Raw genomic sequence first — 23,457 nt, 5'->3', positions numbered from 1 at the left:
GTTTGTTTGTTTTGTTTGTTTTTGTTTTCTGGCAGGGGAATGGATCTGGGGGTGAGGGCAGGCTGGAGGAGAACTGAGAGGAGCAGAGGGAGAGGAAGCTGTGGCTGAGATGCAGTGTATGAAAGAAAAAGAAATAATTTCTTTACTGGCAGAATAGATCTGTGATGGGCAACAAGATCTAGTCCCCACCCTTCAGGCCATCTTCAATCTAGAGCAGAGGTTCTCAACCTGTGGATGGAGACGCTTTGGCAAACCTCTGTCTCCAAAAAATGACATCATGATATGAATAGTGGCAAAATTACAGTTATGAAGTAGCAACAAAAATAATGTTATGGTTGGGGGTCACCACACCATGAGGAACCGTATTAAAGGGTCTCATTCCTGGGAAGGTTGAGACCCACTGATCTAAAGGAATGTTCCATGACTGCACTGGGTGAAGGAGAGGGCCTCTATGAGGCGATCCTCCTGAGAATGGACTCTTCCCAACATGGCCTGCTCATGTGTCTGAGAGCTGTGAGCCCTGTGTTATCCCCAACCCACTGAGATGCTTGGTCACGTTCTCAGACTAGTAGCCCCTCTCATCCTTGATGTCTTATCATGGGCTGATGCTGCCATGGCAACCCACTTGGTTACTGCGATTATTTGGACAATTGTTCCAAGTCTGGGACATGCCAGCCAAAACAAGGATGTCTGTGGACCCTGAGTGGGGTACACAGCCTAACCCCAGAACCATGGAGAGCCATGGTCACCTTGTCCGTCTCTAGTACCCTTTACACTCCTGCTTTTCTCAGAAACAGACACTGAGTGAGTACAGAAATGCCAAAATGTAAAGCAAATGAAGCCATGGTACAGATGCAGAAAAGGTTATACCAACATCCAGGTCTGACGGGTGAGGAGAGCTGGCCAGAAGGGGGTGCTGGAGAGATGCTGGGGGGGGGGGGGATATAAGCCAGCACAAAGGCAGACGGACCTCCGGCCCAGGCAAAGCTTACCCTTCTCTCTGCTTTTAGGTTCGTCCTAGCCTGGCCTCTCTGGTCCTTCACTGATGTTGTATAGCCCAGACTGGGACCAATTTAATTCTGTGCACTTAATGTCCAGTGCAGACCTGACAACCAGCCAGAATTATTAATACATTGATTAAAATTCATATAATGAACACCAGACCCTGCTACCTCCTTCAACATTAATATGTCTCAGTGAACTCAGTTTACCCACCTATGAAATGGTAATATTATGGGAAAGCTCTGGGCAGTTGAGAAGGGGAACTTTTCCTTTTCTTTTGGCTTGCAACCTACCTCTCCCCTTTACAGGATAGAAAGCAGAAGAAGTGGGCATCAGGAACCTTCCAATTCCCCAGTTGATAACATTTAGCCATTTTTGCTTTATCTCTTCCTTCTCTTGGTGTCTATACTTGTGTGCATATAATTTTTACTGAACCCACTCGAATGGAAACTTCAGCAGACACTTGATGTTGCTTTGAAATTTAGGCTGCATTAAGCCAAGGACATGGGGCTGAAGAGATGGCTCTGAGCTTCAGCTCTTGCTACTCTTGCAGAGGACTGGAGAAATTCAGGTTCCATCACACACATGGTGGCTCTTAACCGGCTGTAATTCCAGATCCAGGGGTTCTAGCGCCCTCTTCCGGCCTCCGCAGAATAGATACCACACGGTGCGCAAAACATACATGTACGCTATACATGTATACACTCATCATACACATAATATAAAAAGAAATAGATATTTTAAAATGACATTAAAAAAAAAACAAGGACAGGCCCCTATATACCACAATAACTACGATCACAAAAGAGGCCCGCAGATAGATCTATGCCAGTTCCTAGACAGCAAGGACAACATAGTGAGACAGGTCTGAAAAAACTGAAAACAAAATTACTCGGTTTTCAGGACCAGTCAGGGAACAACACGAACCTATGCCCAGTGTGGAGCAGATGCAGACATTAGACAGCTACTATCCGGGAGGGTGCAGCCACTGCCCAGCCACAGGAGGCAGATGCAACAGGAAGCTGGGACTGCGGGTGGGAGGGTGGCCGCTGAGCCTCCAGAGACCCAGAGCTAGTACTCTGTGGACACAGCGCTGTGACCCGTCTGTCTGCAGCTACAGTTTGAACACCAAGTTCCAACTCACAATCTCCTCACATCCTTACTGTGGGCGTTTAGTAGCTGGTTACTGTTGATGCCACGTTGTTGTTTGAGATGGGATCTCATATCCACAGCCAAGAATGACCTTGAAGTTCTGGTCTTCTTGCTTCTACCTCCCTACTGCTGGAATAACAGGTGTGCGCCACCAGACCGCAGACAGGCCAACCCTCTAACAAATGAGGAAATCTCCCGCCACAGTAGCTTTGTTTTGACATGGTTTCGGGGAGCCCAGGTCCTCAAATGTGCTATATATTCAAGGACACCTTGCCTCCACATGCTATGTGCTGAGGACTACAGGTTTGAGACACCACTCATGCCTTTAATTCACTATTTCCTTGCCCATTATTCAAAGTTGCCATGCTGCCTTTGACTCTTTTGTCTCTTACTGTTAGAGGACTCTAAAGGGGGAAGTGAGTAATGCAGTCTGAATTTGAGAATTAGACGCCCACCTACAGACCGGACCGGTGCAGCGTGATCTGCCTCTGCTTAAAGAACCAGACCTCTTGGGGGCGAGGGTGGGGTGAGCGGTCCTGGGGAAGTTGGTAGCCGGAAGCTTCTGCCCGCGGTGCCGAATGGTCCCGCCCCCTCGCAACGGACTCAGTGTCCTTCCCTAGAGACGGGAAGCACTGAAAACTTTGCTGTTTAGGGGAGCCGGTAGGTCCATGAGGAGGCGGGATGATCGGGTTGGGGAAAATTCATTAAGGTGTAGAAGTGAGTGGACACGGAGGAAGCACTCTTAAGATCACCATTCCCCCTCTCCCACATCCCCTACAGAGCCTTGTCGGGGTCGGGCTGTGGGAATAGTGTATAGGAGAAGGCACTTAAGGGCCTTGCTGTTAAGACCTAACAGCACAATGTTTGGGGCTCGGATCCTTCTATGCAGGGAGTGTGTGACTCAATGCCCCCCTTCTACCAGACACCCACCCATTCTCTCTCTTTATCTGAGTTGTTACAGAGATGGGCTTCATCCCTTCCTTTACAAACCCCATTCAATTATTTGTTGGTTCACATAGTCACTCAGCAAATGCATTGTGGGGACCTTCTGCGTTCCCCGTGGTAAGTACCCAGTTTCCAGAGAACAGTGTTACTTGAAAAGTCCTGTTCAGCAGGCAGGGAAGAACAAAGTACCATATAATTTCAGGCTGCGTTCAATGGTGCAAGAAGCTGTGGGCACAGAGCCAGTTTTCTCAGGTGACTACATCTGAAGGATGAAGGAAGCCCCAAGCTTGTAAGAGAAATGACCAACTCCTATGCTGCTTTCTGTGTAGTCTCAGCAGAGGTAGAGACTTCCAAAATCCTTTAAAGTTCACATTCGTTGCCAAATGAGAGCTTGCATTGTACCCTGAGATTTTCAAAGGGATGCAAGCGCGGGTACTTTTTGAGTCCGCAGATGGATAATTTGGAAGCCCTCCTGCTCAGGTCCTCCTTGGGCAGCTATTTTGCACACATCTCAGGGCTTCTCCATATACCTCTTTGGACCTGAGTGTCCTTGTTTGAACCGTTGAAGGTGGTAGTGATGGTGGTGGTGGTGATGATGGTGGTGATATTGATGATGGTGGTGGTGATGGTGGTGGTATTGATGTTGGTGGTGGTGATGGTGGTGGTAATGATGGTGGTGTTGATGATGATGGTGGTGGTGATGGCGGTGGTGGTAGTGCTGGTGGTGGTGGTAGTGCCTGTTATGAGGACCACACACCTCTGTGCTCCCCAACTCCCACACTCGTTCAGCCAAGTGGTTGAGCATGTGGGTGCCTCTTGTTGACTGTGAAGCATTGGCCAGGTCATAGGACCTTTTGAGGGTTTATCTTCTCGACTCTGAGAAATGAGAATAATCTCAATTTCCACATAGGTTTTAAATGGGATTGTGTTATGAAATGAGTCCACAAGCCCGACAACGCTGTTCCAAGTTCTGGACCTGCTGGGACCAAACCTGCCATCTCAGCAGCTTCTTTCCTCACATAAAGTTGGAGGGGGGGGAGTTCCCAGGGTGACCAGCAGCAGAGGCCTTGCTGTGAATCATGTCCTCTCTCGCACTAGCCACACTCATTCCCAGGCCTAGGCCCTGTCACCCATGGTAAGACGACAGAAGTTTGTCTTTACAATTCCTGCACATGCTGATCTATGTAGGTGCCCAGCGGGGTTCTGAGTCTGCAGCCCATGTTTCCACCTTCCCTCTTGGGCTGTGTTAATGAGTTCCTCCTACTACAACCTGCTCAGAGAGGGAGAGAGGAGGGGGGAGGGGGAGGGAGAGGAGTGGGAGGGAGAGAGAGAGAGACAGAGAGAGAGAGAGAGAGAGAGAGAGAGAGAGAGAGAGTTATTCCCATGTCCCAGCAAAGCAGGCCAGACATACTGAATATACTGACTGGAGAAGCCAAGACTGAAACGCTTTCCTATGGAGATGGGACCCTGAACCCCAGCTGTCTGTATGCTGGTTTGTTCAAAGATGCTATCTGTGGGTTTACAGGATGAGGAAGCTGGACCTCAGGGAGTCATCTTTTCTGTTCTGTTGTCCTGAAAGGGGCAGTGAGAGTCACACAGGTAGACTTTCTGTTCTGTTGTCCTGAAAGGGGCAGTGAGAGTCACACAGGTAGACCAGACTTGGTCTTACCTTTAGTATCTGCCCTAGGAGGCAGCTGGTCACCAGGAATGGGTGCGGGTAGTTTCCCACAGGGAGGCCTGTCAGGTCTGCCTATTTAGAGGATGGTGAGCCTTTATGCAGAGAGTCTAGGACTTCTACTAGAGACCCACCTGCCTTTGCCCCTCAAATGGCTTCCGGGTCATCGTCTTGTACTTAGACAGTGTAGTTGCAGATGCTGCAACTGACTTCTGGGCTGCGGTGCAAGGTTGGTCCATGTAGGTCCACCCCACTCCCTGTGGTAGTATAGATGAGATACTCTGCCGCAGTGTAAAAGAAGACATGCGCCAGTCCCACTGAGAGTGGACCACCCCCAATACATCCACGGCTGGCCAGCACTGCAAGCGCCTGCTTGCTTTGTCACTGTGTGTCGAGGAGGTGACAGAATGAGATGAGGGCTCACCAGCTCAGAACTCTGTTTCTTTTGTGCAGGGGAGATGGCTCAGCGGTTATAGTGCTTGCTGCACACACGGAAGGCCTTGAGTTCAGGTCCCTAACCAGTGTAAAAGCCAGGTGTGATGATGTACACTTGTAAATCCAGCACTGGGGGATGGCAGAGGCAGGTGGGTTCCGGGAGCTCGCTGACCTGCCATCCTAACTGAACGGGTGACCTCTAGGTTCCGTGAGAGCCCTCATCTAAAAATAATAATAATGAGGCTTGCAAGATGCCTCAGCGAGGAAAGAAAGGCACCTGTCACGGAGCCTGCATTCAACCCGGAGACCCACGTATTGGACAGAACTGACTCCTAACAGTTGTCCTCTGACCTCCACACATAGGCTGTGGCACATGCACATACACGCATACTAAGTAAATGTACAAAGAATACAGAGAAGTCTGGGGGGATATGGCTGAACTCAGCCCTGGCCTCTCTATGTGTACACACAGCTGAGCACATCCAGACACATATGGACACATGTTTATACAGAACACACACGTGCGTGCGCACTCATGATTTTTTTTTTATTGAAATTTTTATTGAGGTAACTGCAGACATTCTTTTTATTCCTGAGCCATCCTTAAGTGAAAACCTGTCATTCCCCGCACACTTATCTGATTTACTGTAACATTCTCCTGCTTAAAGGATTGCTCTTGATGATAATGTTTTGGGGTAGTGAAAAAAGCAGCAGTAGTTTTGGAAGGACTTGCTAATAATGACCTGCAAACCCTTCTCCTCAAGGTGGTAGATGTGCCCAGGGCCCAGGGCTACCTGCTATTCCCTTTGTGAAGACAAGAGGGTATGCATTCCTTGAGCTGAGCTGACCCTCTAAGTCAGGGTCGGTGGATGCCACTTTGTGGCTTATAGGAGGATCTGTGGGCCTATGGAGGGCTATATTTGGCCTACTATTGGCAAGATCACAGAGTCCTTTGATTCCTGGGTTATGGGAGAGATGGAGTGGGTAAGCACAGGTGTGGGATGGGTATCGTGGCCTTGTGCCCACATGGAGGAGAAGAGAGCCCGACAGGTCTGGGCTGGGGCACTGGACCTGGTTCTGACGCTATGAAAACTTTTCACTGGACAGGTGAGCTCTGAGTCTGCCCCTTCATCTCCCACAGCAGGGAAGGCAGGCCTTGCTGGCTAACTGAAGGGGAAGAGTGGAAGGTGGGGAGGCACTGCATTAGAGGCATCTACAGAGTTTCCTTCTCTCAACCCTTGACTCTCAAGGAGAGCCATTGTCCCCTGTGGGACTCCTGGCATTGTCTGTCCTCTTGTGCTCCCCATGAACAGAAGACTTGGACTTGAGGCAGAGAGGCAGGTTAACCCATCTGTGAATCATGGTGTTAACTGGGCTGATTCAGAGGCTGTCCGAGTGTAAACGATACTGACTTTTCCTAGGAGCTCTGGCTGGGACGCCTCTCTGAAGAACAGCATGGAGGAGTGTAATAAAGAAGGACCAAGCAGCAGCTCTCAGGGCCCAGGATACTGTCCGGTGAAGGTTCCTGAAAGCCATGACCTGGAGAAGATATTACAAGAATCAAATTATCATCCAGAAAGAAATCCCCTAAATCCTGACCCCAAGACCCCGCCTTTACCCCTCACAGACCTAAGACAGCCCAGGAAGTCGCCTTTGACAGGCACTGATAAGAAGTACCCCCTGATGAAGCAGCGCGGATTCTATTCTGACATCCTCAGCCCTGGAACCTTAGACAAGCTTGGGGTGAGCATGGCCGCCGTCCCTCGCCAGCCTTGATCCCTCCATGAAGGTTCCATTCACCCATCTTTTTATCCTGCTCAGTGTCAGCACATCGGTTCACTTCCCGATGGTTATCTATCCATCTGTCTATCATCCACCCACCCTCCTAGCTATCCCATTCCTCGGTCCATTACTTTTTCATTCCTTTCTAAGCCCCTCCTATGTGCCAGACCCAGGACTGAGCATTGGAGACAGAGCAAAGCTAAGACATCCACATCCCTGTTGGGATGGCCTCTGGAAATCCCCTAGCACCCATACTGGTTAAGAAGGGGTGTACGGGTGAGATCTAAAAGTTAGGGCTGCATTTGCTGGATAAGACAGGGGCTGGAGGACAGGTCAAAGCAGGGAGGGATGCAAGTTCAAAGCTGCTGGGGCCCTGAGAAGGTATGGCCCATGTGAGGAAGTAGGCGTAGAACAGGAGGTATCAAGGGATGATGCTGGGGCCTGGGGGAAGACGGGAAGAAAGGAATCAGAAGAGAGTTCCCAGATCCATGTAGGTTCCAAGTAGCCTTAGGAATATTTTAAGCAGGGGAATGATTGGAGAAGCAGTGAGGATCCACTGGTACCCAGCTCATCAGTAGTGCCCCAGTGGCCTTTGGGAAAGTAAATACACCCAGAGACCACTCCTGACTTTGCAGTTCCTGCCTCGTGGCTTGGCCCTTAGAAATACGCTGAAGTGTTCTCTGGAAGGAAGGAAGCAGCCAGGGACATTCCAGGTGGCCTCGGTCAGACAGCCCCCATGGCCTCTGTACGAGCTCATCCCTGTATTCCTGGGGTGCACATTCAGGACTCTGGGCTTTGTTTCAGAATGTGTGCTGTGGCCCCTACATGTCCCAGAATTTGATTCGCCAAGCTGACCTCGACAAGTTCACCCCAAAAGGTCAGTGCCACGAGCATAGGGTGGGTAGTGGTAATGGGCCTTCAGACTACCTCAGGTCTCATGGAAATGACCTCTTCCTGGCCGAGAGCCTCAGTTTCCTCAAGGGTGAAATGGTGTTAGTGAATTATGAGCTTTGCAAAGGCCCAGTTCCCGGGAGTACTTTGTCATGACTCTCAGCAGAGGTGTGTAAGGGCCTGATCCTAGCCTCAGGCTCCTGAGGGCCACAGGTCTCTCTACGGGGCTGGGCTCAGTAGGGTTTGAGTTTTCTTCTCCCCCAGAATATGAGCTGTAGGGAAGCTGAGGTCACACCTGAGCCACATCTATCTGGAATAGGTAGGTGCCTGAGAGATCTTTGCAAAAGGACAGGAGACTGTCCGTGGGCTTCATGGGACGTCTCGGAGCATGCCTGGGGCAGGCCTGAGGCAGAGAAGATGATCTTGGCGGAGTCCAGGTTATAGAAGGAACCTAGCCTTATTGGTTCCCTCCTCCAACAGACAGTACACCCGTCCCTCAGGTCCAGATGCCCCACGGTCCCAGGCATCTGTCCCATGTCCACCTGAGGAAAGGCCTGGCTCTTTCCTAACACTCTTCAAAACATTCCTGTCAGCCCCTGAGTCTATGAACCCTTAAAATGGCACAGAAAAGCATCACAGCCATGAGTATTCGTGTGCTTGTGCAAGGGTCTAGCTTTTTCCCCACAAGCTCACAAGCTTCTAGGATTCAGGTGACGAGCCACAGGTCTCAGCATGTGGAGGATGTGACTGATGCTCCTACCATTCATATCAGTGGGCCATGGCTAAGGCCAGTGGCTCAGCCCCCTACCTACAGAAGGAGGAACATCCAAATGGGTGGGCCCCAGGGTGGTGCCTGTCAGAGGCCTTGGCAGGCACTGATAGCTGTCTATTCAGTTACCCAAGGCCTCTACAGAACCTCAGATACTAGCCTGGACTTCTGTGGGATTCCAAAGGACACCCCCAAACTTAGTTCATGCAGTAGAACTATTTTTTTTACTCCAGAGAGGAAGTGGGGTACCAGGACGTAGGGGAGAGCAGTAGCCCATGGAATTCTATAGCATACTCCCACACCCCCTTTCTTGATCCATAGGGTCTTGCTTTACCTACTACTTTTCCCTCAGCACCTTGTGGCACAGGATACCCCCGTCCTGGCCAGCTGGCATGGTCGGTCAACCTATCTAAGACCCTCTTCCCACTGGCAGAGTTCTTATGGCAGTGTTCACTATCAGAAAAGGACCTGATAGCAGTCCCATTATAAAAGAACATAATAATCACAGATATAATTTTAAATGCTTATAGGCTCATCATTAAGACTTAGGAAATCGTCTAGTATATTGCACCACTACGAGGCAGTACGTCTTCGTGGATCTGCAGAGATCTGCTCCAAAGGGGTGTGCTATTACTTAGTGGTTGTCATATATGTTTAATAATAACAGGAAAAGCATATAAATAGCGGGAATCTTTCCTAAAATGAATCCCTTACAGCCTTGCTAAATAAGGGCGAATCTGTTACAGATTATATAATAATCCAAAGCAGACCACCTGCTAAGTTACTAGCTTGTGCCATTATGGCTCCTGATAGGGTGTCAACCATTTGGTGGCATAAAGGTCCCAGGGAGACCACTCACTCCTACAGTATCCAGGATGCCACACTCCTGGAGCATGTGGATTCAGACACTAATGTGTAACACGCCATGGCTGTCTAGGATTAAGTAGCAGAAAAGGATTCCACTTTATCTTCCTTTCCAGCTGAGACCCTCACTAATGTTGTAGCTTGAGCACTGGCCCCTAGTATTAGACTAATTTGTTGAGCTTGAGCGGGAATGAGCAAGCATGCTGGCCTTGGGCGGGCAGAACAGCCCATGGTTTCTCATTTCTCTCTGACCATGCCAGGCCACAGGCAGGCCTAAGTGTCCCATACCCCAGGCATACCTGCCTGGCTCCTCCCTGAGGATGTGCCACATGGGGTGGCTCAGAGTCGAGTCGTTGGCCTGGCCTGAACCCTCGGCTACTGACCTTTCGGTTTCCCGTAGTTGACTCATTCGTCATTCCTGAGGACTTTCAGGAGCGTGTGGAGCAGCAGATCATTGGTGCTACCACGCGGCTGCTCACCCAGACTGACTTCCCGCTACAGTCCTATGAGCCCAAAGTGCAGGTCCCATTCCAGGTGCTGCCTGGCCAGTGCCCTCGGAAGATTGAGATCGAGAGGTATGCTGGAGAGCTGGAGAGGGAAGCCTGGCCCAAGGAGGTAGCATCTGCCAGGCTAGAGGGGCGGGGCGTTGCACACCATCAGGGGCCAGCCCGGCAGCAGAGCCTGTGGAACTGTTCAAGCAACTCTCCTTTAATAGGAACACATGGCTTCCTTGCTGTGGAATTGGGAGGGCAGCAATTAAGTCACTGATGTGGGCAATTGCCAGGGCAATACAGAAGTGGCACTTGGGGTCCTGGGTCTTTACTGACATCCCTGAAGCTACTTCCTGAGCTGTCATCTGTAACACACACCCCCAACCCCCTGCTCTGGCTAGGAGGAAGCAGCAATACTTGCGCCTGGACATTGAGCAGCTGTTGACCAGCGAGGGCATCGACTCTAACAAGCTCATGCCCAGACATCCAGACCTGCAGCACCCACAAACCATCGAACAGGGCCGTGATCCACTCTTCCCCATATATCTCCCACTGAAGGTGAGCCACGCTGCCATGACCTGCTGATACACAGCAGTCCTGGACCCAGCTGAGGCTTAAGGTGTCACATCCCAATGGGGTCACTCCCACTCCAGTCACAGGCACTCATCTCACAGAGGGCAATAATCAGAACCCACCCCGGGTGTTTTAAACATCCTGGGTTAAAGCAGGAGTGGTAACCAAACCAATAGGTTACTGATTCCCTACTTCTTCCCTGGAATCCTGGACAGCCTATGTGCCTGTCCCCTACCCCAACCCTGGCCACGAGCACCTATGAGCAGCCAGGTTGCAATGTGGAGTGGTATACAGACCCCTGACTAGAGTCCTCCTGAGGGTGGGAGCTTGTGAAATGGGGAGAGTGGGATGTAGGAGGGATTTGATGCCACTTCCTCAAGATACAAGCAAGGAAACTGAGTCTGGGGAGGAGAAAGAGGGAGCATAGCCAGGCCTTGGCTCTTGCTGTCTTCTCCACCCATCCTCTGTGTCCTGTGTATCTCTTGCCTGGAGTCCCTCTGGGGAGCAGAGTCCAGACGAGCATCACTCTAGTAAGGTTGTCTGCTGACAGCACCGAGTCTCTGTTGTTTCTGGTCAGCATGGATTTCTGAGGAAATACCAGAGCCATCTGTCCCCTTGGGTCTGAGCTTGGTGCTTCCCCACACTAGTCAAGAGAGCTCACGTCCTCCTCTGAGACCCCGAACATCCTCAAACTGAGCCTTGAATGGTTTGGCTGGAAGTGGACCCAAAGCAACACCCCATTCAAACATGGTGGATCAATGGAAGTGGCAGGGGTCTTCTAGACCAGTTTAGGACCTCCTGTAACCACCTGACCTGGGGAGGCTGCAGTAGCGTCTGACATGCTTAGTTTTGCTTGGCCACTAGAGGAACTGTTTCATTGGACAGTTGCCTGTTTTCTCCAAGGTGTTTGATAATGAAGAGTTTGATTGCCGGACTCCCACAGAGTGGCTCAACATGGGCTTGGAGCCAGGCTCACAAAACAGGAAGCCCGTCCCTGGAAAAGCCCTTCTTCCCACAGACGACGATCTGGGGCACGGTGAGCAGGACCACCCAAGGGTGGCAGAACTGTCTTGTCCCAGCAACCCCTGGCCAAGACCTTTAGGCTCCCTTGGGATCTGGTAGCCAGCAGGGCTGAAATATCTGTTGAAATCCCCCCAGCTGTGATGCAGTCCAAGGATCCCACCTCACAGAGGCAGAGAATGAAAACAGCAAAGACAGCACTGTCCGGAGGGCTGGGGACAGAACAGCTAGGTGCTGTCAGGGATTTTCAAACAAGCTGGGAGGCTAGGGAGATGGCTCAGTGGGTAAGAATGCTTGCTGCTCAAGCATGAGGACCTGAGTTCGGATCCCTAACACCATGTAAAAAGTAGAGTGTGGTGGGTGGGCACATCTGTAACCACAGTACTAGTGGTGTGGCAGAGACAGGGAGATCATGGGGCTTGCTGGATGCCAGCCTAAGCCACCCCCCCCCACACACACACACACAAAATCAGTGAGTTCTAGGTTCAGGGAAATAGTGAGATACTGGCATCAAGGAACAGCAGAAAGCAACAGAGGAAGACACCTGATAGCCCTCCTTGGCATCCATGAGCATGTATACATGCTCTCTCTCTCTCTCTCTCTCTCTCTCTCTCTCACACACACACACACACACACACACACACACAGAGCACATACACACACGCACAGGCATACCCACACATATACACAGGCACACATACATACACACGTAGAGCAGACACAAGAAAAACCCTTTATTGGCAGTAATGTAAACGTCCTGAAGATGTTTAAGGACACAATCACAGACCCTGCAATCACTGTTGCTCCTGTTTTTGGTTAGCTCTCTGCTCTTTCTCGTGCATGAACTGTACACATTGGCCCGCAGGAGCATAAATGCATAGTTTGTCACATACAATCATGTCATTGTGTTCAAACATGTCTCCACCACTCGAACTCACGTATCTCGTCCACAGTTACACATTCACAACCACGAGCACACCCTTTCCACACATACCCACAGGATGCCACCCAGACTGGCATGTCTCATCCTTGCCCACATCTGTTTACAGAGTGCCCATGGTTCCTTCAATGGCCCCCAGTCTGCCGTGATGGCCACAGAGGTTCTCTCCGATTGCCTGTAGTCAGGAAGAGTGACAGGGTACACACAGTTGCCACTCTAGCCTGCATGACTTGGTCTTGTTCAGCCTCCTAGGAAGAGTCCCAAGTATGGTCTGGAGGTTGGTAACAGAAGACCTGAAGGCTGTGGAGGATCGGAGGCCACTCTGTTCCATGTTTGGGGGGTGGATGGCCAGGTTGCGGTGTGAGTAGAGCCAGTTACCCAGTCACCAGGTGGAAGGCAGGACTGTGGGAACAGGGACAGGCTTTAAAACCCTGCTGTCCTCTGCAAGACCTGTGGCAGTTCACTGAGCAGGCTGCAAACAGGTTTCATCTTTAAAGTGTATTAACTCTGGAATCAGTGTATCTGAAGCAGGCAGGAAGCAGAGCGTTTCCTTCACTTTGACTTCAATGACAGAGGTAATTTAACTAAACTGACCCTGGCTCTCCAGTTGCTAGCAGCTAAGCCATAGGGAATAGAGCTGCATTGAAAACACCGAGTCCCCACCTCCTTGCTTCCCTGGGGTTCTGGCTTTGAGCAGGAGCACTAGAGCAAAGAGGGGCTCACAGGAAGCACCTGCCAGGGACCTCTCAGTTGTTGGTAGTCTCTGGGGACAGATTTTTTTATAAGTTGAGCCAAGATGAGGTTGAAGTTTTCACAAAGGAAGCATCACGGGAAGGGAGAGGCGAGGTAAAACCTGGGCTGGTGAAGGCACAGAATTGGCCTCCTTGGCTCATCTGATGGCAGAGGCAGAGGCATTTTCCTAGAATCTCAGCCTTTTCTTCCTTAACCCTAGCTGGAGAAACCCCAGCTTGTTTTAAGCCACTACAGGTTGTGAAGTTCTCTACTGGGTACTATGTGTGCATCTTACGTTTTTCAATAACTTATTTAATATCAACGTGCACCCATTTCAATCCTGGTCCCAAGTCTTCAGTTGTGCTTACGATAGGACAAAGATGGCTCCTGCCCTTAGGGCACTGAGAACAGCATGGCCAAGTTGGGGTGAAGAATACAAAAAGAACAACAGGTTAGAAAGTGCATGGGCCAGCGATGCTGTGTGAAGCAGAGGTGCTTCTCCAGTGAGGAGCTGGAGTTAATCAGCAGGCAGAGGTCATGGCCAGTGCAAGGGCCCAAGGCAGAAGTGAGCCGAAAAGTCACAAGGATTGGCAGACATGCAGCGCATGGGCAGAGCAGTGGTTCCTGATCTTGCCTTATCTTTTTCTCTTTTGATACAAAGAAGCCAGAGGTGCTTTGGGGAGAGCTTTACCTGGCCTTGGCCACCTTAAACAGAGTCACCTAGCTTCACCCATCATGACCCCTTGGGATGGGCCCTCAACAGGGTTGTTTATAGTCCTGGTTTTTGGTTTTTTCGCTTATGAATATTTTGTGTGTTTGTGTGTGCATGAGTGTGTGTGTGTGTGTGTGTGTGTGTGTGTATGTGTGTGTGTGTGTATCTGGTTTCAGTAGAGGCCAGAAGACAGTGCCAGATGCCCTGGAACTAGAGTTGCAGACAGTTGTGAGCTGCCATGTGAGTGTTGAGAATCAAACCCAGGTGTTCTGAGAGCAGTTAGTGCTCTTAACCACTGAGAGCCATCTTTCCAGCCCTATCCCACCTCGCTTAAAAAAAAAAAAAAAAAAAAAAAAAAAAAAAAAAAAAACTTTGTCTAGAGACAGGGTAGACAGAGTTTCCAGACTATCCCTGAACTCACGTTGTAGCCCAGTCTGGCCCTGAACTTTTGCTATCCTACTGCTTCTGTCTCCCAAAGTTGCCAGGATTACAGGCATGTGCCCAGGCCCTGCACTCAGCCAGAATTACAGGAATGTGCCCCCAGCCTTATACTCAACCAGGATTGCAGGGATGTGCCCAGGCCCTGCAGTCAGCCCACCAGATGTTTGTTTGGTCACACCTGTCATGGTTCCCCATCAGTCTGGGTCTCTTTGCTCTTGCGAGGGTTGTGCCAAGAGGCGCAGTCCTTTTAGGTCCTCCCATGACTAAGGCTTCCTCAGAGGCCAGCTCTTCTGAGAAGAAGCAGGATTGTCCCCTGCTCAGCTGCAGCCAGAGACTATCCTGGAAGAAGAGACACCAGTCAGGTGACCTCTGACATCCATCCCCAGCCTCAGCTGCCACATTCAGAAACCCCTCTCCACTTCTATGGCAGAGAATACTGGTGGGGTGTCCCGTCTCTGTTTTAGAGGACCCCAAGAATCAGGAACTGGACTATAGATGGTGTGAAGTTGGCGTCCTTGACTACGATGAAGAAAAAAAACTGTATTTGGTGCAGAAAACTGACAAGAGAGGCTTGGTGCGCGATGAGATGGGGATGCCCATCCTGAATGGAGGGATCACCCCTGCGGGTATGAGCTCTGTGCCTTCCTTCCCTGGGTGGCCCAGCCTATGACTATTGCCCGATCCCACCAACTCAGCCCTAAGGTCCACCTTACTGGGGTTATTAATCAGGGTCTGCCCCTCACCAGTTTGAAACAGAGGACCTGGAGAAGGCAAATGGCCATTGATTGGCATGTTGGCTGTGAGCACCTGGCCCAGTGGCTTTCGGCATAGTGTTGTAAAGGCAACCGAGGCCTCCTAATCAGTTTTTTGCCTGGAGTAGTGTAGAGAACGGGACAGGTGAAGAGCCATCCTTGTGCAACTCCTGTCAGTACAAGGTCCTTTACTGTTTACAATGTATTTCACATGCAAAAATCTGTGTGTTAACCTTATCAAGTGGGCAAAACAGGAAATGTCGTTTTGCCCATTTCACATATTTGGCTGTGGCCCTCCCACCCTACCCCACCCCACACAACATAACAATGAAAAATTGCTGAGGCCAGAAGCCAGTACTCCAGCCCAGAGAGCCTGACTGTGTGCCTCTTTCACCCCCACCCCAACCCCCAGGAAGGCCACCACTCCTGGCCACCCAGTACTGGGTCCCGAGGATCCAGCTCCTCTTCTGTGCTGAGGATCCACGTGTGTTCACACAGCGCGTGGTCCAGGCCAACGCTCTGCGCAAGTACACAGAGGCGCTGTTGATGTACAACCTGTATGTGGATTGCATGCCCACCGAGGGCCGGCGGGTCATCAATGAGCAGAGCTTGAGCAAGATAAAGCAGTGGGCTTTGAGCACACCGCGCATGCGCAAGGGGCAGAGGTGCGTCAAGTGCGGCAGCCACCCTGGACCTTTCTTTGTGGGTGGTGTTGCCAGAGCAATCGCTGACACATCTCTATGGGGGTGATGTCATGGGGCTTCCGTTACTGTGGTAAAACACCATGACCAAAAGCAACTTGGGAAGGAAAGGGTTTTTTTTTTTATCTTGTAGGTCCAGGTCCATCACTGAGGAAATTCAGGGTAGGAACTCAGTCAGGACCAGCAGGAATCTGAAGGCAGGAACTAAAGTAGAATCTATGGAGGATTGCTGTTTACTGGTTTGCACCTCCTGGCTTGCTCCACAGGACTTAATCAGCCTGATTTTTTCATACAACTCAGGACCACATGCCCATGGGTGGCTCTGGGCTGGGTTCACCCACATTAGTCATTAATCAAGAAACGTCCTACTGACTTTGCAACAGGCAATCTGATGGAGGCATTTCTCTGTTGAGGTTCCTCTTTGTAAATAACACTAACTTGTATCAAGTTGGCACAGGCCACTTGCTGACCCCATCAGGTGTTAAATTCTAAGTCCTGCCTGACGGTCTCCAGTAACCTCATTGTGGAGCCTTCTTGCCAGGTTGAAAGGGTTAGAGGGCATTGCAGCTTTTTTTTCATTTCCAGGCTGCAATGTGGACTGTGTCCTCTTCAGGCTGACCTCCCGCCATTTTGCCATGTTCTCATCATGCTTTGAATAAATCCATACTTCCTGGCATAGCAAGACGTCCCCAGCTCAGTCTGTATTTTCCCAGATGCAGTCTTGAAATGGACTTTTAAAGACTTTTAATATTCATTTTATGTGTATGTGTGTGTATGTGTATATCGATAGATATAGATGTAACATGTGTGTGCCTGGTGTTCATGGAGACCAAAAGAGGGGATCAGGACCCCTGGATCTGGAGTCACATGTGGCTGTGAGCTGCTTCATGAGTGCTGGACACTGAGCCCAGGTCTCGTGGAAGAGCAGACAGTGCTCTTAACTGCTGAGGGCTCTCCAGCCTCTGGAATAGGGTTTTTCCCAAAGAAGGCCCTGTTGCTTTTAGTGGGGAATTTAGACACCAGGATTTAGGCACCGATGTACTCACTGCTACTGGGAAATGACTCCTGTGATGTTCTTAGCGCAGACAGATCTAGGGGAAATATTTCTTCACCTGAAGAGGAGTAGTGTCCACTGCTGAACATGCGTCAGCTTATTTACTCAGTCTTAGAGTCCACCAAATGTTGCTGCAAATGGCTGGCCTATGCCAGTTAGAATAGAGTCTCTATACAGTTTTTAAATTCTTTTTGGTATTTTGAGACATTTCTGAACACATCAGTTCTGCGCCCGCCACTCAGGTGCCAGGACCACAGGCATGGAGCACCGCTCCTGCTTCTCTGTGGGCATTTCTGGCATCTGTGTCCTTTTTCCCATTAGGATGGAAAAGATAGTCAAAATATTGCGTTCAAGGCTGATTTGGTGTGATTATCCTACATCAGTTGGGTTTATATACTTAACCATTTATGAGATATAGTTTGATTCAATTATTTTAATTTAAATTTTTTTCTTTTTAAAATTACATTTGTTTGGAGTGTGTGTGTGTGTGTGTGTGTGTGTGTGTGTGTGTGCGCGCACACACACACACACACACACACACACACACACACACACACACGCCAAAGTACATGTAGCGGTCACAAGATGACTTTTGGGAGTCTGTTCTCGCCTTCCACCGTGTGGTTCCTGAGATTCAAATTGCAAGTCACCAGCCTTGGTGCTAAGCCCCTTTACCCACTGAGCCTTCTCACTGGCCCTCGGTTTGAGTCTGTCACATATAAACTGTATTACATTCATAATGTATGCTCAGCAGTGTGTGTGAGCCTCCTTTCTCCTCTCTCTGACAGCGTCCTGGAGCATCTTAGCTGCCTGGCCAGAGAAGTGAACCTGGACTACGAACGTAGCATGAACAAGATCAACTTTGACCAAATTGTCTCTTCTAACCCAGAGACATTCTCCTATGTGACTCTTCCTGAAAAAGAGGAAGAGAAGGTACCCAATCAAGGTGAGAGCCACTGGACCCTGGCTGCCCACCTGGCCAGCTCACCCCACCTCCGCCTCTCTTGATTTTGTTCAGTCAGTAAAGGTCTAAAAGTCTCATAAACCTGGTATTCTCTGTGCCCACCCTGGCCCTACTATTTATACCCTCCTTTTGCCGGATGCCAAGAAATTTTGTCTGAGGAACAACTGTGTGTGTGTGTGTGTGCCCCAGAAATGAAGAAGCCTCAAGGTAAATATGTACCAGGAAAGCCATGGTCAAAAGTAGATTTTAGGCACCTGATAGTCAGGCCTCAATGACATATAAGCCTTCTTCCTCCTGGAACAAGAATAGAGTTGGAATTGCCACAGCTCCATGGTCATATAGAAGACCAAGTCTCAGAACAAAATCCCCAAATTTCTACTTGCTTTGAGCCCACCCATACATGCAGAGTACATTTCCTAGCCCCAGATTCATGCGTGTGATGCATGTGCCCGGGATACAGGCTGGGCTGTGGATAGCAACCATTCTTGTACCCAAATATTCCTTCTTTGGGCTCCCATGGCAGGCTCCAGACCAGCCTCTGGCTTTGTGTAGCAAGGATAAGAGACAGGGAGGGGATCTACAGGTGTCACACACTACTCAAAGTGGGCCAATGACGACTAGTGAGCCTGGAAGGAAACTCAGAGCATGTGACTCACTATGGGCCTTGGGGTCACCCCCAAAGGCTAGAGTAAGGAAAGGAGGGTTCTGGGAATGAAGTTGACTCTTCTGGGAAGGAAGCTGTTGTGTTTCCTCCATCAGACACTGTCGATAAGTCTTGACGGCTCTGATGTGTGTCCCAGACGGCTTTGTTGCTGGCTTTTGCCCGCTCTGCAGGGCTGGTGAGTGTCCCTGAATACCCCTTCCGGGAGCAAAAGGAGGACTTCACTTTTGTGTCCCTGCTCACTCGACCAGAAGTCATCACAGCTCTGAGCAAGGTGCGGGCTGAATGCAACAAGGTGACCTCCATGTCCCTGTTCCACTCAAGCCTCTCCAAGTACAGCCGCCTGGAGGAATTTGAGCAGATCCAGTCTCAAACCTTCTCCCAGGTACCTGGGCATCAGAGCATGGAGGACGGGGCCTCGGTCCCTGAGAGCCAACAATCACGGACTTCAAGGCTGAAGTGGGACAAGGGTGGGGCAATGATGGAGTCCATCTTGCAGGGCAAGGAGAACCAGGGTGGGCTTCTTCCTTCCCAGTCCCTCTGAGCCAGCCCTAGTAGTCTTAGGGCAGATCTCCTGTCTTAAAAGGGAGAACAGAAACTCCACTCCCATATCACAACACTTGCAGACGAGGGTGCAAGGGGCATGGCTACAGCCTCTCTCCACTCAGTTCTATCCTCCTCTTGTTCCTGTGTTCTCCCTTTCTGCCTCTTTCTCTTCCATGTCTGTCTCTTTCCCCATGTGCCCTGCCTCTCCTCCAAGCATCCCTAGACCCCAGATATCACGCTGAACTGTTGGTCCACAGTGCTTGGCAACATCTCGTGGGAGATGCCCCTCCATTGTCGTGCACATGAGTCCTGGGGTGGCCATCCCAAGAACCTTGCTATATCATCTTCAAGCATAATAGCTTTGGATGGTGGGTGCCTGGGGTGGTGTCTTGATGACAGCTGTGTCCACACAAGGTGCAGATGTTCCTCAAGGACAGCTGGATCAGCACATTGAAAGTAGCTATGCGCGGCAGCCTTCGAGACATGAGCAAGGGCTGGTACAACCTGTATGAGACCAACTGGGAGGTGTACCTCATGTCAAAGCTGCGCAAGCTGATGGAGCTCATCAAGTACATGCTGCAGGACACGCTGCGCTTCCTGGTGCAGGACTCCCTGGGCAGCTTCACACAGTTCATTGGTGATGCTTGCTGCAGCGTGCTTGAGTGCGTGGATGACATGGACTGGGGGGAAGACCTTGTCAACAGCCCCTACAAGTGAGTCTGGATGGACAGAGGCACGGGGGTCGGGGTGGGGGGGATGACTCTGTCTTACAACCAAGGGCCCAGCACACCAGGTTCATGACATCTGAAAGAGTTTGGCTGTCTCAGAAGTGTCCCCTCCAACTCTGGCTTACATTCTAGTAGCCATCATTTTTGTGGTCACTCTGAGTCACTCAGTTGATAATACTAAGCCCTTACCATGAACCAGATATTGGTCTTAGGGAACTCTGAGATACAGTTCTTACTGCCAGCGGGAGAGAGGCATAGCAAGACATTTAATAGATACTATCATTGCCAATTCTATGATGAACTCTGGGGATGGGCCTTTGCCCTGAGGTCAAGGAAGAGGTGGGTGGCCTTTGAGCCACGGGGACACTAGAGGTAACTGGCCAGAGCAAATGGAACAGGAACGCCACAAATAAAAAGGGCTTAGGGCAGCTGAGGGAGGACAGGTTACCAAGTGCAGCTGGAATGGGAAGGGCAGGTAAGCCAGGGCAGAGGAAATAAGACAGGACAGAGGGACCAGGTTAGACCACCAAGAGCTTCCTGGAAATTTTTAGTAAGGCAGAAGCTATCCACAGGACCCTCACTGGGATGTATCAAGACTTTTGATGTGCCTCAGACTTCTGAAACTGATGATAGTGGGCTCTTAGGAAGAGCATGGGGCTTTTAGCAAGTGCCTATGCCAGGCCAACTGCCCAATGACCTCAAGACCAAGGTCTGGGGCAAGAATCTAAAAACCTTTCTGGCTGGCCTTGAGCTTTGCTCTCTAGTAAACTGGGGGTTTCTGTAGGGAGGAGAAAGCAGTGCTGTGCTCAGAGAAGCCTGAGGTCACAACACTGGCAGGAAGGGGCAGGCACTCCCAATCAGCCCAGCTATTTGCCTCCAGGCCCCGGAAGAATCCCCTGTTCATCGTAGACTTGGTGCTGGACAACTCAGGGGTGCACTACAGCACGCCTCTAGAGCACTTCGAGATGATTCTGCTCAACCTCTTTGACAAGGGTATCCTGGCCACCCATGCTGTGCCCCAACTGGAGAAGGTACATGCTACAGGCTGGGCAGGGTCTGGCTGGCTGCTGAGAGCCACAGGGTGCTCTCCACATTCAGATGTGACAACTGTCTGACGGTGCCATTGAAACACGTTAGAGGCGTCACAGATACCAGGGCACTTTGTTACCGCCAGCCTTACACTCCGTAGGCAGTAGGTGTGGCTCTGAAGGTTACAGACATCTCCTTTCATCCTCAGCACAAATGGAACTATTAGCATTGCTGCCTTGTAGATCTGGAGAAATTAAACCATCTAAATCTAGTTTACAAAACCACTAAGTATCAGGACATCACTTTGAATCTTAGACCGACTGGACTAATCCTGCCATAGCTGCATCTGTCCTGTGTCACACCCCTTTATCCTCAGCTCTGAGCCCCTTTCTCCACCTCAGCTGTAGACCCAGGTGGACTTCCACATACAACCAGTAGCCAAGGTCTCCACAAGTCACCACGGCTGCATATACATCCAAGCTGCACACAGCCCACTCTCTAGGTCCAAAAGCCTCCATAGCTCAAGTCCCTTCCTATATCTCCTGCTGTCAGTTAAAGCCATCAGTAGCCTGCCCTTGGCAAATCTGAATCACACCAAGCAAGGAGGATATGGTCCCTAAGTGAGCCTCACAGTAGTGTCTGCATGTGTTTTGGTTTATAGCCGTTTCCCAGATATGTCGTTGCAACCCTTCCCCCACTCCTGTGCCATATTGCCTAAGCTTGCCCATGTCGCTACCCGTTCGGGCTTTAGACCACTCTGTCAACCACTCCAGGGCTCATCCAGCTCGGCCTTTTGTGTTCTTTTTCTTAAAGCTGGTGATGGAGGACATCTTTATCAGTGGGGACCCTCTGCTGGAATCAGTGGGGCTTCATGAGCCACTGGTAGAAGAGCTACGTGCTAACATCACGAATGCTATGCACAAGGCCATGATGCCACTGCAGGCCTACGCTAAGGAGTACAGAAAGTATCTGGAGCTGAACAACAATGACATTAGCACCTTCCTCAAGTATGTGTATGTGCGCGTGTGTATGTGTGTGTGCATGTATCAGTGTGCCTGTGTGTGTCCATCCGTATGTCTGTCTGTCTGTGTATGCATCCCCTCCCATCCTGCTAACCATTCTCTGCTCTCTGCCCATGCACACTACCCTTCAGGACCTATCAGACTCAGTGCCCATCAGCAGAGGAGGTTCGAGAAGTGGTAATTACCCACCTGAAAGAGAAGGAGATCCTAGACAACTCTCTGCCTAGCAGCATCATCATTGGTCCCTTCTACATCAATGTCGACAATGTTAAGCAGAGCCTGTCCAAAAAACGCAAGGCCCTGGCCACTTCTATGCTGGATATCCTAGCCAAGAACTTACACAAGGAGGTAGACAGTGTAAGTAACTACTGGCCTGGCCCTAGCGACCACAGCAACACACAAGCCTTGGACACATGGCGTGCTCTCACTAGTAAGATGCCCTAGACAAAGTCTGTGGTGTCTTCAAGTGCCTGGGTCAAAGAAAGGACCTGGAAGTCATTGTGCCTTGATCCCTACCTGCATTCATATGTATCCATACGTTAATAGAAGGTTGATATCTCCATCCCTAGACTTTCAGAATCCTGGGACGTTCTTGTGAAGTACAGGCTGGGCTGGATTGCTCCACAGGGCTGAGGGTATGCAAGTGCAGATACCAGAAACACTAGCTTTGTTCCTGCGTCCAGAGGAGATTAAGAGGGTGATATCTTTGCCTCAGAAGCGATTTTAGCACCATAGTGACCCTATCAGGAACCTCTCTCTTGGGAAGAATGGCAGAGGGTTGCTATGGTAGAATAATTGACTTCGAGACCCTGGGGACCTTGAGAAACAGGTCTCAGTGTAGGCAAGGCACATAACCGTCCCTAGAACCCTCCAATCCTCACCCACCAGATCTGTGAGGAGTTCCGCAGCATTAGCCGCAAGATCTACGAGAAGCCCAACAGCATTGAGGAGCTTGCGGAGCTTCGAGACTGGATGAAGGGCATTCCTGAAAAGCTGGTATTTCTGGAGGTAAGGCAGGCACACTGGCGCTGGGTGTCCAGGAGCCTGGTGGAGCCAGAAGTTGGATGGTGTGTTATGGACCCAGGCGCTGGATACAGAGACTAGGGGCTGAGATAGGGGAAGGCTGGGAGATCAGAGCCAGTAGGTAAGGTAAAGCAGATACCCAGGGACTGGTGGGGGCCCAGGGTAAAGTTTGCAGGGTACAACAGGGATTCAGAGCTGTGCTCTCTGGACAGTCAGGAGGACTGAAGGCGTAGATTGGGGGACTAAACCCAGAGATGTGTTGGCAATGGCTCCTAGAGCCCTAGGCCTGGCCTTGAAATCTGTTAAGGCTTCCCCTCTCTGAAAGAAAGTGCCTTTTCCCTGGCCCCAGCCCCTTTGGAGATCCCATCCAAGTGGCCCTGTCCCCAACATGCCTCATCACTTCCTGCTCATGCAGGAGCGGATTGTGAAGGTCATGTCTGACTATGAGGTCATGGATGAATTCTTCTACAACCTCACCACAGACGACTTCAATGACAAGTGAGTGGGAGAGTCATTCCCAGCACTGGCTTCTGGGTGGGCAGTAGGAGATCCC

At 50.5% G+C, this 23,457-nt stretch overlaps 1 protein-coding gene and 1 long non-coding RNA gene across 9 annotated transcripts in view; one reads left to right on the top strand and one right to left on the bottom strand.

Moving 5' to 3' along the window:
- Positions 1-785: 785 nt before the first annotated feature.
- The window catches only part of Dnah1 (dynein, axonemal, heavy chain 1), a 65,517-nt gene continuing 42,845 nt past the window's right edge, over positions 786-23,457 (top strand). The window contains exons 1-16 of one of the 4 annotated variants that reach the window (XM_017315799.2): positions 786-804; positions 6,631-6,952; positions 7,796-7,868; positions 9,916-10,090; positions 10,408-10,564; positions 11,483-11,615; positions 14,889-15,050; positions 15,589-15,841; positions 17,720-17,877; positions 18,730-18,941; positions 19,517-19,815; positions 20,711-20,861; positions 21,673-21,866; positions 22,013-22,238; positions 22,770-22,889; positions 23,320-23,402. In XM_017315799.2, the coding sequence (XP_017171288.1) occupies positions 6,665-6,952; positions 7,796-7,868; positions 9,916-10,090; positions 10,408-10,564; positions 11,483-11,615; positions 14,889-15,050; positions 15,589-15,841; positions 17,720-17,877; positions 18,730-18,941; positions 19,517-19,815; positions 20,711-20,861; positions 21,673-21,866; positions 22,013-22,238; positions 22,770-22,889; positions 23,320-23,402 (2,684 nt within the window). In that variant the 5' untranslated portion in view covers positions 786-804; positions 6,631-6,664. Of the gene's footprint in view, positions 805-2,707; positions 2,815-6,630; positions 6,953-7,795; positions 7,869-9,915; positions 10,091-10,407; positions 10,565-11,482; positions 11,616-14,888; positions 15,051-15,588; positions 15,842-17,719; positions 17,878-18,729; positions 18,942-19,516; positions 19,816-20,710; positions 20,862-21,672; positions 21,867-22,012; positions 22,239-22,769; positions 22,890-23,319; positions 23,403-23,457 lie in introns of those variants that run through there. The other 3 variants (XM_006518427.4, XM_006518426.4, NM_001033668.1) reach the window with 3 other exon arrangements.
- The window catches only part of Gm35823, a 53,021-nt gene continuing 35,299 nt past the window's right edge, over positions 5,736-23,457 (bottom strand). For 3 of the 5 annotated variants that reach the window (XR_001781209.2, XR_874493.2, XR_383327.2), the window contains exons 2-3: positions 14,603-14,763; positions 5,736-6,748 (exon numbers count right to left, since the gene is read on the bottom strand). This is a non-coding gene — a long non-coding RNA (predicted gene, 35823). Of the gene's footprint in view, positions 6,749-12,316; positions 12,942-14,602; positions 14,764-23,457 lie in introns of those variants that run through there. The other 2 variants (XR_003951219.1, XR_003951220.1) reach the window with 2 other exon arrangements.

This window comes from Mus musculus, chromosome 14 (genome assembly GCF_000001635.26).
Source record: "Mus musculus strain C57BL/6J chromosome 14, GRCm38.p6 C57BL/6J".
Taxonomy (NCBI): Eukaryota; Metazoa; Chordata; class Mammalia; order Rodentia; family Muridae; genus Mus; species Mus musculus.
Note: the sequence above shows the minus strand (reverse complement) of the source record. Positions and strands in the feature narration are given on the sequence as shown.